Source organism: Pseudophryne corroboree, chromosome 12, assembly GCF_028390025.1.
Source record: "Pseudophryne corroboree isolate aPseCor3 chromosome 12, aPseCor3.hap2, whole genome shotgun sequence".
Taxonomy (NCBI): Eukaryota; Metazoa; Chordata; class Amphibia; order Anura; family Myobatrachidae; genus Pseudophryne; species Pseudophryne corroboree.
Genome location: NC_086455.1, coordinates 37,454,660 through 37,468,610, shown reverse-complemented (window position 1 = coordinate 37,468,610; position 13,951 = coordinate 37,454,660). Strand labels below are relative to the sequence as shown.

At 43.1% G+C, this 13,951-nt stretch overlaps 1 protein-coding gene across 1 annotated transcript in view; it reads left to right on the top strand.

The window, feature by feature from the left end:
- RTF1 (RTF1 homolog, Paf1/RNA polymerase II complex component) overlaps positions 1 to 7,927 on the top strand; it is a 110,952-nt gene extending 103,025 nt beyond the window's left edge. The window contains exons 17-18 of the mRNA XM_063947345.1: positions 2,995 to 3,106; positions 4,261 to 7,927. Coding sequence (XP_063803415.1) covers positions 2,995 to 3,106; positions 4,261 to 4,367 — 219 coding nt within the window. The 3' untranslated portion in view covers positions 4,368 to 7,927. The remainder of the gene's footprint in view (positions 1 to 2,994; positions 3,107 to 4,260) is intronic.
- The last annotated feature ends 6,024 nt before the right edge of the window (positions 7,928 to 13,951 follow it).

Genomic DNA, 13,951 nt, shown 5'->3' with positions numbered 1-13,951 from the left:
TCCGCATTTTCTCCCTAAGGTGGTATCAGCGTTTCACCTGAACCAGCCTATTGTAGTGCCTGCGGCTACAGACGACTTGAAGGACTCCAAGTTGTTGGACGTTGTCAGAGCCTTAAAAATATACATTTAAAGGACGGCTGGAGTCAGAAAATCTGACTCGCTGTTTATACTGTATGCACCCAACAAGTTGGGTGCACCTGCTTCTAAGCAGTCGATTGCTCGTTGGTTTTGTAACAAAATTCAACTTGTACATTCTGTGGCAGGCCTGCCACAGCCTAAATCTGTTAAGGCCCATTCCGCAAGGAAGGTGGGCTCATCTTGGGCGGCGGCCCGAGGGGTCTTGGCATTACAACTCTGCCGAGCAGCTACGTGGTCAGGGGAGAACACGTTTGTAAATTTTTACAAATTTGATACCCTGGCAAAGGAGGACCTGGAGTTCTCTCATTCGGTGCTGCAGAGTCATCCGCACTCTCCCGCCCGTTTGGGAGCTTTGGTATAATCCCCATGGTCCTTTCAGGAACCCCAGCATCCACTTAGGACGATAGAGAAAATAAGAATTTACTTACCGATAATTCTATTTCTCGGAGTCCGTAGTGGATGCTGGGCGCCCATCCCAAGTGCGGATTATCTGCAATACTTGTACATAGTTATTGTTAACTAATTCGGGTTATTGTTTAGGAAGCCATCTTTCAGAGGCTCCTCTGTTATCATACTGTTAACTGGGTTTAGATCACAAGTTGTACGGTGTGATTGGTGTGGCTGGTATGAGTCTTACCCGGGATTCAAAATCCTCCCTTATTGTGTACGCTCGTCCGGGCACAGTACCTAACTGGAGTCTGGAGGAGGGTCATAGGGGGAGGAGCCAGTACACACCACCTGACCTGTAAAAGCTTTACTTTTGTGCCCTGTCTCCTGCGGAGCCGCTATTCCCCATGGTCCTTTCAGGAACCCCAGCATCCACTACGGACTCCGAGAAATAGAATTATCGGTAAGTAAATTCTTATTTTTATTATCACAAAGGCTATCAGCCCCCCCATCCGCAGCCCATTGGATGGGGGGGGACAGCCTCGGGCTTCACCCCTGGCCCTTGGGTGGCTGGGGGGGGGGACCCCTTGATTGAAGGGGTCCCCACTCCCCCAGGGTACCCCGGCCAGGGGTGACTAGTTGGATATTTGATGCCACGGCCGCAGGGCACGGCATAAAAGTGACCCCCGGCTGTGGCATTATCTGTCCAGCTAGTGGAGCCCGATGCTGGTGTTAAAAATACGGGGGACCCCTACTCTTTTTGTCCCCCGTATTTTTGGCACCAGCATCAGGCGCAGAGCCCGGTGCTGGTTTTAAAAATACGGGGGATCCCTGGCCAATTTTTCCCCTGCATTTTTAGAACCAGGACCAGCTCAAAGAGCCCGAGGCTGGTTATGCTTTGGAGGGGGGACCCCACGCCATTTTTTTTTCGGGTTTTTCACGGTTTTTCCCGTTTTTTAAAATCGCGGCAAAATCCGCCAAATCGGCCGATTTTCGCCCGCGATTCTGGCGAATCCGTTTTTCATTGAATATGGTGAATCCCGGCAGGCACCTGCCGGGATTCACCTGGCGAATTTGGTCGAATTAAAAAACGGCGATAATTGCCGCGAATTCGACCGCAATTGCATATACCCCAAAGTCTCCCAATATTTTGTGTACTGTTTCAGTAGTTATTTTATGGTAATCACCAGACAATAACTACTAAAGGGGGGTACACATGGGGAGAAAGAGTGAGGGAGCATGCAATGCTGCTCTGCTTACTCCAGATGCCGGCACATTGTGACGTGTGGGAGGCTGTGAGCGGGGGCGGAGGCTAGTACGCAGGGGCAGAGTTACCGCCGCAGCATAGGGGGAGGATGGGGTGTGCGTGTTATGGTTGGATAGGCAGGTATTGAGTGCGGCAGCGGTACTTCACCTAGCCGCTCCTCTGCCCCAGTACTATCAGCGCCTCTCTCATCTTTGGGGGGAGCGAGCAGCCCCCTTGCGCCCCCCCAATTCCGATGCCTCTGCCCACAACAGAGTCTTTCTAGGAGTAAGGCATAGGCCGTTTCCATGCATGTTGTCCAGTGTGTACCAAGCTGGTGTTCTCATGCCAACATATTTCATATGAAACTGCTACAGGCTGGTACATCAACAGATTCAGGTGAGATTTCTGATGGAGATCTTACCGACTCTCCTGCAGTGTGCCTGACTGCTGGTCACGCTGCTTCTGCTACAGAGAAGATACAAGTTTGGGTCTTTATAATTAAAATGACACGGCACATTGCGAGTCTCGGGGGTTCCCAGCCTTGTAGCAGGGGTAGATCTTATTGTTATATCTCATTTATTGTCCTCCTCTAAATTAAGACTTATGTACTTTTATTAGTTCTGAGCTGACGTTGTGCAATGTGCTGCAGAAGGTAAAGCTGAGAGGGGATTAGTTAGGTTATGGGTCAGTAGGTCGACATGGAAATGGTCGACACATGAAAAGGTTGACCGCTTTTTAAAAATAATAATTGTGCCAGTGTGTCATGTTGACCTGTTTCACCATGTCGACCATTTGGTGTCGTCGACCATTTGGTGTCTACTTTCTCACTGTTGACCTATCATCTGGATACTGATTAGTTACGCTGACAGTGTGTCCAGCTCCTGGCAGAATGAGCTATGTGTCCTCCTATGTGTATTAATAGAGAGAGGGATTTCTGGGGAGATTTGTCAAGCCATCAGAAAGTGGTGAAGTTGCCCAATCTGCTTCTAATGAGATGGGTTACTATGGGAAACCTCTCCACTTTATCGCTCCAAGATTTAGTATACAGTATCTCCCTCTCAATGTTATAAGTGTTGTGTTTCTTGTTTTGTTTTTGTCATGACACCATATAGTTTGGTGCCTGCACTCACACGCCATTGAATGTTTGTTTCTGCATAAATCATAAACATTTCGGTGGTTTCTGACTTTCACTTTGTGGTTTTTTGTTTTTTATTTAAAACTAGACTCAAAGCAAAGATAAGGACGGCAACCCCAAATCAACCAGTGATCTCTCAGAGGACTTGTTTAAAGTGCATGACTTTGATGTTAAAATTGATTTGCAAGTCCCCAGTTCAGGTAATTGATGTTTAAATATTCTTTTCACGTCATAGTCTTTCCTTACCCGTGTCATAGGAACATAGAATGTGAAGGCAAATGAAAACCACTTGGCCATTCTAGTCTGCCTCTTCTTTTTATTCTTGAGGATCGTTCCCCTGACTACCACAACCGTGCTGTTAGTCTATTTAATGTTATGTTGTCTACGTGACGGATGTTTCACAAAATAGATTTTGACCCTGGAACTATTTTCCCTCAATTTCTTTATAATAAAAGTGTAAGTTCAAAACTACAAGAATACATATGAGCAATAGAGATTAATCAGGTTATGCTTTTATAATGGCAGTGGGGATAGCCCCTGTACTAGGTGATATACGACAACTGCAATAGGAAGAATAGTCGTAGCCTTATATACAGATATATCATACATATTTTTTTTTAATTACTAAAACCAGATAGAATATTACCTATTAGTTAAATCAGGTTGATAAATGAACTAATTGACTAGCCAACTCATAAATACAGGAACAATATTAGCTTTAAAATCTGTAGACATTGGTCCTTCAAGCCAAACTGAGCAAGAGCAATGTCTCCGTTCAGTTGGATAACCACTTACCCTCTGCTACCTCCCATCCCCCAAAAATATAGAACAAACCTTGTACACTAGTACATCCCTCCACCTGAATGGTAAATTGATTAGTGGCCTTTCTCTGAGATGATTATAATGATGATGATGATCAAACAGCGGCAGTGGCCAAAAGTTCTGGCTGTGCTTCAGGATGTAATCACCTACTTGGACTACTGCAGTAACCAAGGTTACTACTTATCCTGCCCGTTTTACTTATCGTAAGAAGCGGTTCAGGAGCATGACCTCTCACTACGGGGGAGATTCCATGGCAGTTACCACAGCCAATCTGGTAATGCACAATTGCCCCCTTCCTCAACTATAATTGCCTATAAAGGTAGCTCCAAGATGCCACAAAGGCATGAGTGTCTTTTAACATTAACAAGTGATATTTCAGCTCTTATATCGAGCTGCCTGCCCCATTTGCAATTGAAAGAGTTGTATAATTTTACAGTTACACATTTCCTGGATGTCTGGTGTTTATACGTATAAAGTGATTTTGCCAATGAAAGATCTCATAACTGAAACACACTTAATGTCCATTTTCCAGAATCCAAGTCCCTTGCCATCTCCTCAAAGGCCCCCGCTGCCAAGGATGGAGCACCAAGAAGGTCTTTGAATCTGGAGGACTATAAGAAAAGGAGAGGACTTATCTAAGCTGGACCAGCCTGTTGCTTCTCACCTTGCATGCTCCATTGTGCCCCAACTTCTTTCCTTCCTCCATGTATTTGTTTGCCTTCAGTGGCCTGGAGCGGCAACAGAGCTAAAAGTAGACTGAAGTATAAATAAAGTGAAACCTAAACCAACTGACTACTGTATAGAACTTGACACCACGTCCATTCTCCTTTGCCCCTTCTATGTGGATTTGTGATTTTTTTCTTTTTTTTCTTTTTTGAGTTGTCTATTATATTTTTTGTATTTTTAAGAAGCCTGATCTCGTCATGCTCAGTATTACAAATTATTTCCGTGGTCTGCAGTGAACAGAACAGAGACTGCATAAACACCCTATGGGTTAACAAATCCTCTTTATACGAGGTCACCCAGTTCCATGTTTTAAGAGAAAACTGCACTTTCTTATCCTCGGAGAAGTCCTGGGGAACATGGCATTGTATTTGTGTTGTTACTGGGGGGGGAGGGGGGTGGGTGAGAACAAAATTGGTTTATTTTTTATTTTGGTGGGTGGGGGGTTTACGTTGGTATTTTTCCCCACTTTTGTTTTTAAGCTGCGGTCCTCACTGTTTATGGCTGTTTGGATATCATTCAACTGTAAAGGAAGAAACTCATTAAATAATTCTTCGTATGAAATGTGGATCGTTTAGTGGTGGCTGTAATATGTTTTATTATTGGGATTATGAATCTTTTTTATTTATTTTTTCCAACTGGGCCCATTTTATGACCACAAATGTACTTTCAGTTTACTATTGTATAAAAGTAATCTGTTTTTCTAAATTGTAAAGGGTGTTATATTTACATTGTGATTTATTCCTTTGTAACCCCCCCTTCACCTTAATCTTAACACGTATACTAACAGTGAAATGTGGGGGGGGGGGTTTGGGGTTGCCATGGAGTAGTTTCAAAGAAATGACATAAGGTGAGAGAATATGCTTATTTCTTCTTCAGACTCCGTGTCACGGCTGACATACCAGATTTACCCACACAATCAAGTATGAGGGTGTTTGACGAACCGATCAAGCACATATCTTATGCAGATAAAAAGCTATTTATTGATCCATAGCTGGAGGATTCTTTCCAAATGCAGCATATTCTGCCATCATGAGAATATTTGGAAGAAGTATGAAGTAATACCTTTGCAGAGCTCATCTACTGAAGCCCATGCCCTGTGAGCCCGGGAGGGTTCTAATGCTCTTATGGAAAGTGCCTTCACTATCTATGGCACCTGGCATCCTTTTATGAGCCTGTGAGATGACTTCCAAAACCACACTTGCATGTGACCTGGGTAAGGAGCTGGACTGTGATGGGAATCTTCAGGGAGTACAAAGATTATTGGTGTTGCTGATATCCATTGGTCTGGAAGATGTCAAATTTGTTACAGCATGTGCAGTTATACTTCCATCCCTCTGCCTTGTTCAGAGCTACTGAAGAAGTAACATGGATTGGTTGTTATGAAACTTGGAGACTACTTTAGGCAAGAGTGCAGTAGTCGTTCATAGCACAACTGAGTGCATGTTCAGAAATGGTTCCTTGTCCTATACAGCATGATGTTCTAGTCTTCTAGCATATGAGAGATTACTTTGTGTGAGTCATCCGAGTTATACTTTATGTAATGGTTCTGATGTTAGAACTTCTAAAACACGATTGAGATCCCAAGGTGCCTCATTGACACATCTGTAATCAAATATTGCATCCATGCTGTTACCTAAAATGTACTAAGGGCAAGTCTTTCTGGAAACCTTCCTAACCAAAGTCTAATGTTTTAGGTATGTTAGTACCCAGTGTTTCTATAGATTTGGGTTTGAACCAGTATATACTGTAAGCTCGGTTATATGCTTTGGAAAAATTGTTTTCCTTGATGTAGTAATATTTCAGTGACCTTATTAAACATAAGGACAACATATATCTCCACAACATCATAAATTACTGTAAATAGAAAAAGAACATTCAGTTGATGGAGGCATTAAAGGGCAAGGAGATAGTGTTGTATGGTTGCCCTGTGTTTCAAGGGTTTAATTAACAATTTTGCTGAATTGTTGAGTCATATACAATAAATATACCATATTTGTGTGCTAGCAACGGCAAAAGAGGGAATGTGAGTTCCAATTTGTTAATTGACAAGTGCCTGCTGCAGAGATATGGAGGATGAACTTAGGTTGACATTTTACGGTGTCCAGAGGAGCCATTAGCAGCAAATAGTAGTAATTACTGGAATATCAATAAGAATGAGTATGTTGGGTTTCTCCACGCAGACCACAATAGTCCAATAGTTTGGGACAAGCCCATGAAATATGTAGCAAGGTTCCAGGAACTAAGCACCCTCTCCCACACACAGGGCGGTATTCAAATGATATCACGCCCAATCTCCTTTCTAAAGTGATTCCCACATATTGCACCCATAGTAATCAGGTTTAACTACATAAATGGTTGGGCGCCCTCAATACCCCGGGGGTAGTGAGCTGAGATGATTATACCACGCCCATCATCAGAAACAGAATGGGTGTGGAAGGGGGTAAAAAGAATTGAATACCGGCCATAGAGGTCTAAAAAGCTGTTCCTGATAACACAGAGGTTATCAGGAGGACTTTATAGACTGGATGGAGCATAGTATTAACAATGCAAAAGCTTAAGAGTGTTTTCATTGATAATGTATATGGTGCTTGAATAGGTAGGCACCAAGATTTTAGCTCATTGTCTGTAGGTTCATCAATGTACAACTCCAATGTAATTCATGGGGTCCCAGAGACAGAAATTTTGCATACAGTATAGAGACAAGTCCATGAGTGGAAACCTTTTTACAAAGGTATTCAAATGTGGGAAGGTGTCTTATGACTGGAGAGGGCATTTGGAATATGTGAAAATCCCTAATCTGCTAGCGGCCAATCTCTGTTAATGACCTGATTTGTAAATCCCAAAACCAGACATTCGTTTAGGGGACACCTCTCCCTTTGACTTATCTGGCTAGGAAATAGAGAAGGCCTTTCTGAGAGCTTATGGAAATGTCAATCAGTGCTTTGGTTAAAACCTCCTCCTCTGTAAAAACCTGAACTAGGGGCAAGGGAAAGTGTGTACCTAGGGGGCTATTAAGAGTTGTTAGCACTGCATTTTAGGTTTCAGTTTGACCACACCCCACCCAAATGTAACTCTCTCTACACATGTTACATCGGCCCTTCCTGCAGTGCAACATGGTTTTGCCTAATTGGTAATTTTATGGGTTTGCTAACTACTCTGAATACTGCCCCCCATCCCCGAATGGTCAACTAATTTGTATGAATGCTAGAAGGTGGGGGCTAGGAGCCATCCTCAGGGGCAAGAATTAGCAGCTCCCAGCACAGAGTCTGTCAGACTAGCATCTGCCGAACGTTTCCCATGCGACTCCTTTCATGGCAGAGTCCTTGCCCTGTTAAGTAAGTTAGTGATTCTGATTTATTTTCATTTTTGTTTTCATGAGAATAACTTGCTTATATATTAATGTGTCCTTTTGGTATCTCTTGTTTAAGCATTGGTTGTAATTCGTTGTCAGATTAAAAAGTTATTAATTATTATTATTACCAGTTATTTATATAGCGCACACATATTCCGAAACGCTTTACAGAGAATATTTGGCCATTCACATCAGTCCCTGGCTGCCCCAGTGGAGCTTACAATCTATATTCCCTACTACATGTACACGCGCACACACATTCACGCTAGGGTTAATTTCGTTGGGAGCCAATTAACCTACCTGTATATTTTTGGATTGTGGGAGGAAACCGGAGTACCCGGAGGAAACCCACGCAAGTACGGGGAGAATATACAAACTCCACACAGGGCCATGGTGGGAATCGAACCCATGACCTCCGTGTAATGCTAACCATTACACCATCTGTACTGCCACAATCTTAGCATGATCTTTTAATCCATCCATGAACCTATATGTCTATAAAAATGAAGGTCTATGTAATTGTATCTGTGCAACATTATTGTTTGAATTATCGAAATTGTGGTACAGTAATCACCAGGAGATTGAGAGAGGCTCCAGATTCCTCCCTTCATGGTGGCAGAGGAGTTGTGTACTTTCCTAAATGCTGACATAAGCACGATCCGTTTCAGATTGATGTACTGTATATGGGGACCAGCTGGGTTTGAGACAATGACCAAAATCAAACAAGTGGCGTGGGGATAGTGCGTATGCTTGGCTAACGTCCCAGACAAATAAAAGGCTTCAACCAAATGAGCTTTGGTCAGGTGGGATAAGGTAATGGGACGCCGCTTCCATGGACGCCCACACTTTTGTTGAGTATATTGGACACACAGAGGTGTGCTACTTGTTAATGTCTTTTAAAGTTCAGTGGGACATCAAGGCACCCTTACTGTCCAGGTTTTAAGGATATCCATGCTTAAGCACAGACAATTTAATTAGTAGTTTGATTATACCGTATGTGCACAAGTATGGATAGCCTTTACACCTGCACTGTTATGGCACCTTGATGACCAAGTTTGGGAAACCTTGGTGTATGGTATTTCATTAGATGCGGTTTCTTTCATCTATATACTGTATTCATCCACCTACACAGAGTCTGGTGCCTCATAAGCGTATCTTCAAAAGATCAAATTGATTAAAGAAGGTTTTGAATGAAACGTTAATGTTCTTTATTTCTCTAACGTCCTAAGTGGATGCTGGGGACTCCGTCAGGACCATGGGGAATAGCGGCTCCGCAGGAGACAGGGCACAAAAGTAAAAGCTTTAGGATCAGGTGGTGTGCACTGGCTCCTCCCCCTATGACCCTCCTCCAAGCCTCAGTTAGATTTTTGTGCCCGGCCGAGAAGGGTGCAATCTAGGTGGCTCTCCTAAAGAGCTGCTTAGAGTAAAAGTTTGTTAGGTTTTTTATTTTCAGTGAGTCCTGCTGGCAACAGGCTCACTGCTACGAGGGACTTAGGGGAGAGAAGTGAACTCACCTGCGTGCAGGATGGATTGGCTTCTTAGGCTACTGGACACCATTAGCTCCAGAGGGAGTCGGAACACAGGTCTCACCCTGGGGTTCGTCCCGGAGCCGCGCCGCCGACCCCCTTGCAGATGCCGAAAAGTGAAGAGGTCCAGAAACGGCGGCAGAAGACTCTTCAGTCTTCATAAGGTAGCGCACAGCACTGCAGCTGTGCGCCATTGTTGTCAGCACACTTCATAGCAGCGGTCACTGAGGGTGCAGGGCGCTGGGGGGGGGCGCCCTGGGCAGCAATGATAGTACCTTATTCTGGCTAAAAATACATCACATATAGCCCCTGGGGGCTATATGGATGTATTTAACCCCTGCCAGGTCTCAGAAAAACGGGAGAAGAAGCCCGCCGAAAAGGGGGCGGGGCCTATTCTCCTCAGCACACAGCGCCATTTTCCCTCACAGAAATGCTGGTGGGAAGGCTCCCAGGCTCTCCCCTGCACTGCACTACAGAAACAGGGTTAAAACAGAGAGGGGGGGCACTTATTTGGCGATATGTATATATATATTAAAATGCTATAAGGGAAAAACACTTATATAAAGGTTGTCCCTGTATAATTATAGCGTTTTTGGTGTGTGCTGGCAAACTCTCCCTCTGTCTCCCCAAAGGGCTAGTGGGGTCCTGTCCTCTATCAGAGCATTCCCTGTGTGTGTGCTGTGTGTCGGTACGTGTGTGTCGACATGTATGAGGACGATGTTGGTGAGGAGGCGGAGCAATTGCCTGAAATGGTGATGTCACTCTCTAGGGAGTCGACACCGGAATGGATGGCTTATTTAAGGAATTACGTGATAATGTCAACACGCTGCAAGGTCGGTTGACGACATGAGACGGCCGGCAAACAAATTAGTACCTGTCCAGGCGTCTCAAACACCGTCAGGGGCTGTAAAACGCTCATTTACCTCAGTCGGTCGACACGGACACTGACTCCAGTGTCGACGGTGAAGAAACAAACGTATTTTCCTATAGGGCCACACGTTACATGTTAAGGGCAATGAAGAAGGTGTTACATATTTCTGATACTACAAGTACCACAAGAAGGGTATTATGTGGGGTGTGAAAAAACTACCTGTAGTTTTTCCTGAATCCGATAAATTAAATGAAGTGTGTGATGATGCGTGGGTTTCCCCCGATATTAAATTATTGGCGGTATACCCTTTCCCGCCAGAAGTTAGGGCGCGTTGGGAAACACCCTTTAGGGTGGATAAGGCGCTCACACGCTTATCAAAACAAGTGGCGGTACCGTCTCCAGATAGGGCCGCCCTCAAGGAGCCAGCTGAGAGGCTGGAAAATATCCTAAAAAGGTATATACACACATACTGGTGTTATACTGCGACCAGCGATCGCCTCAGCCTGGATGTGCAGCGCTGGGGTGGCTTGGTAGGATTCCCTGACTGAAAATATTGATACCCTTGACAGGGACAGTATTTTATTGACTATAGAGCATTTAAAGGATGCATTTCTATATATGCGAGATGCACAGAGGGATATTTGCACTCTGGCATCAAGAGTAAGTGCGATGTCCATATCTGCCAGAAGATGGTTTTTTTTTTTTTTTTAATAACACAATTTTTATTATTATTTGAAGGCATACATGAAAGAACAGATAAAGATGTTCGTCACATACATATAATGCGGTGGACTTTTAATACAGAAACAATGATATGAAAGATTAACCAAGAATGCAGCTTGCTAACATATACAGAAGCTTCAGCTAGATTACTGCAGATTGGAATGCGGATATAGGATTCTGTAAGATTTAACTGCTTGAGATTATGACGAGAATAATGTGGAGAAATTATAAAGAAGGAGAGTATATGAAGAGAATAATATGAAAAGAAAGGAAAAGAGATAAAAGAAAGGAAACCCAAGAAAATAAAAAATCGTGAGAAATAAAAGACAAGGGGAGGGGGTGGAGGGGGGAAGGAGGAGGGGGGGGAACGAGATCATAGTTATTATGAAATAAAATAAAAGACAAGGGTCTCTGCTATGTATAAGGATTTAGACGAAGTGTACTAGAAAGCTAGTGTTGTTTGGGATTAAGAGTTAGCGACGACCCGTAGATGATGCCAGTCTGTGTTTTCAAACACTTTCATAACTTTATCTTGAGTAGATGAGTCTAGAGAAACAATAAATGGGGACCATTTGGCATAAAACCGATCTACATGCCTATCCAAGTCTGGAAATGTATTATTCCTATCGAAATAAAGGATCTGTAGGAGTTTTATTTTTAGTTCTTGTAAGGAAGGAGAGGAAGAGGAGATCCAATGGATAAGAATTATTTTCTTTGCAAGTGTCACAATGGTAGCCAGCAGTGGAATATGGGAGGAGAGTTGTTTGTTGGGGAGCCAATTTTTAAAGTTCGCACACAGGTAGGCTAGTGGGTCAGGGAAAACATGGATGGAGAATAGATAATTTATATATACCGTTACCTTATTCCAAAAGCGTTTTATTTTCCCGCATTCCCAGAAACAGTGGTAAAAGTTAGCAAGCGAACAGTGACATTTGGGGCAGGATCCTGAGGTGTCTGGATTCATATGTTTTCTCTGAGCAGGAGATATGTAGGCCCTATGTATAGTTCTCCAGTGCACCTCCTGAAGGTATGAGGATTTTAGGTACTTTAAGATTTTAGAGCAATGTTGAGTGAAGATCAGAGGGGAAGTTATATCAGGGATATCATTTTGCCATGTAGATGTAAGTGTGAGCCATGATTTCGTGTTAGAGATCGGTAGGAGGATAGTATAGAGATATTTTATACGGTAAGATACAGCATTTAATAGTCGCAATAGGGAGTTAATGGGATCAGTCGAGTTTTGATGTCTGGTTTTAGGATCCAGTGAAAAAGCAAAGTGTCGTGTTTGTAAATACATGAAAAAATTAGAGGTGTGCAGTGAAAATCGTGCTTGGAGAGTGGAAAAAGCCAAAATTTGTCCTCCAGGATCAAAGACCTGTGAGGTAAGTGAAAGACCTTTATCTTTCCACGTGTAGAAGGTTGGATTAGTTATCGAGGGAGAAAAGGAAGGGTTGCCCCAGAGGGTATTGTATGGGGAGGAAGTCGGGTTTCTCATCAGTTTTTTGTTTATGGAGACCCATGCTAGATAAGTGTCATGAAACATTATATGATGAAAAATATTTGAGGGAATGTCTGATTTTTTGGAATGAAGAAGGGCACCAGGAGAGTAGGGATTGAATAGAGCGGTGTCAAGAGAATTAGAAGTAAATGTAGATTTAGAAAGAAGCCAGTCTGAGATATATCTGAAATGCGTAGCTAGTGAATATAATCTTAAATTTGGGAGGGAGAATCCTCCATGGGATTTGTGAGTCTGAAGTTTATGGAAGGCGATTCGAGGGCGTTTATTTTGCCAGATAAATCGTGAGGTGATGTGGTCAAAACGTTTCATGTCCAGTGCAGAGAGATTGATTGGTAACATTTGAATTAGATAGAAAATTTTAGGGAATATGATAGATTTGACTACCGCTATTCTTCCAATAATGGATAATGGTAAGTTAAGCCATGAATCGTATAGAGAAGTTATTTTAGCGAGAGTCGGGGTGAAGTTAAGTTTGTATAATGAGGGCATATCTGATGGGATATTTAGTCCTAGATATTTGATTTCTGTTTTAGAGGTGGCTACCAAGAAAGAAGGTGGGGGGGTTTGTGGAAGAGGCTTGGGATCTTCTAACGTCAGAATATCTGACTTAGACTTATTTATCTTGAACCCTGATTGGGTGCCAAAATTAGAAATCAAAGAAAACAGAGAGGGTAAAGAGGTAGTAGGGTTGGATAGAAAAAGTAGAAGGTCATCTGCGTATAGAGCTAGTTTCAGCGTGGAAGACCCTATTGAAATACCATGAATAGAAGAAGAATTCCTAATAGAAATTGCAAGTGGTTCAATGGCAATGGCGAAAAGTAATGGGGAAAGGGGGCAACCTTGGCGTGTGCCTCGAGAAACTGCGAATGGCGTGGACAGGTGGCCATTACAATATAGCTGAGAGGACGGAGAAGTGTATAGGGTCTGGATAAAGGAAATGAAGGAGGACGGATATCCGAAATGTTGCATGGATTTGAAAAGGTGGGGCCATTCTAGAAGGTCAAACGCCTTTTCTGCATCTAGGGCTAAGACAATGGTGTGGGATGAGGAGGGGTGAAATTTTAGATGTTGGATTACAGAGAGAACCTTGCGTACATTAGTCACCGAATGTCTTCCCCAAATGAACCCAGTTTGGTCTGGGTGGATTATGTGGGGGAGGGTGTACTTTAGTCGGTCGGCTAAGATTTTAGCAAAAATTTTATAATCTGAATTTAATAGAGAAATTGGGCGGTAAGAACCAGGGAGGGAGGAGTCTCTGCCTGGTTTCAATAGGACTTTGATTATGGCACTATTAAAATAAAGGGGGATAGATTTGGAGTCAATTATTGAGTTAAACAAGGCCATAAGATGTTTATCTATTTTATCTATTAGGAGTTTGTAGAACTCGTTAGAAAAGCCATCAGGGCCTGGAGCTTTATTAAGTTTCAGGTGGCTAATAGTATAGCGAACTTCTTCCAAAGTAATGGGGTTAGCTAGCGATTCGGTTAGTTCAGTAGGGAGTTGAGG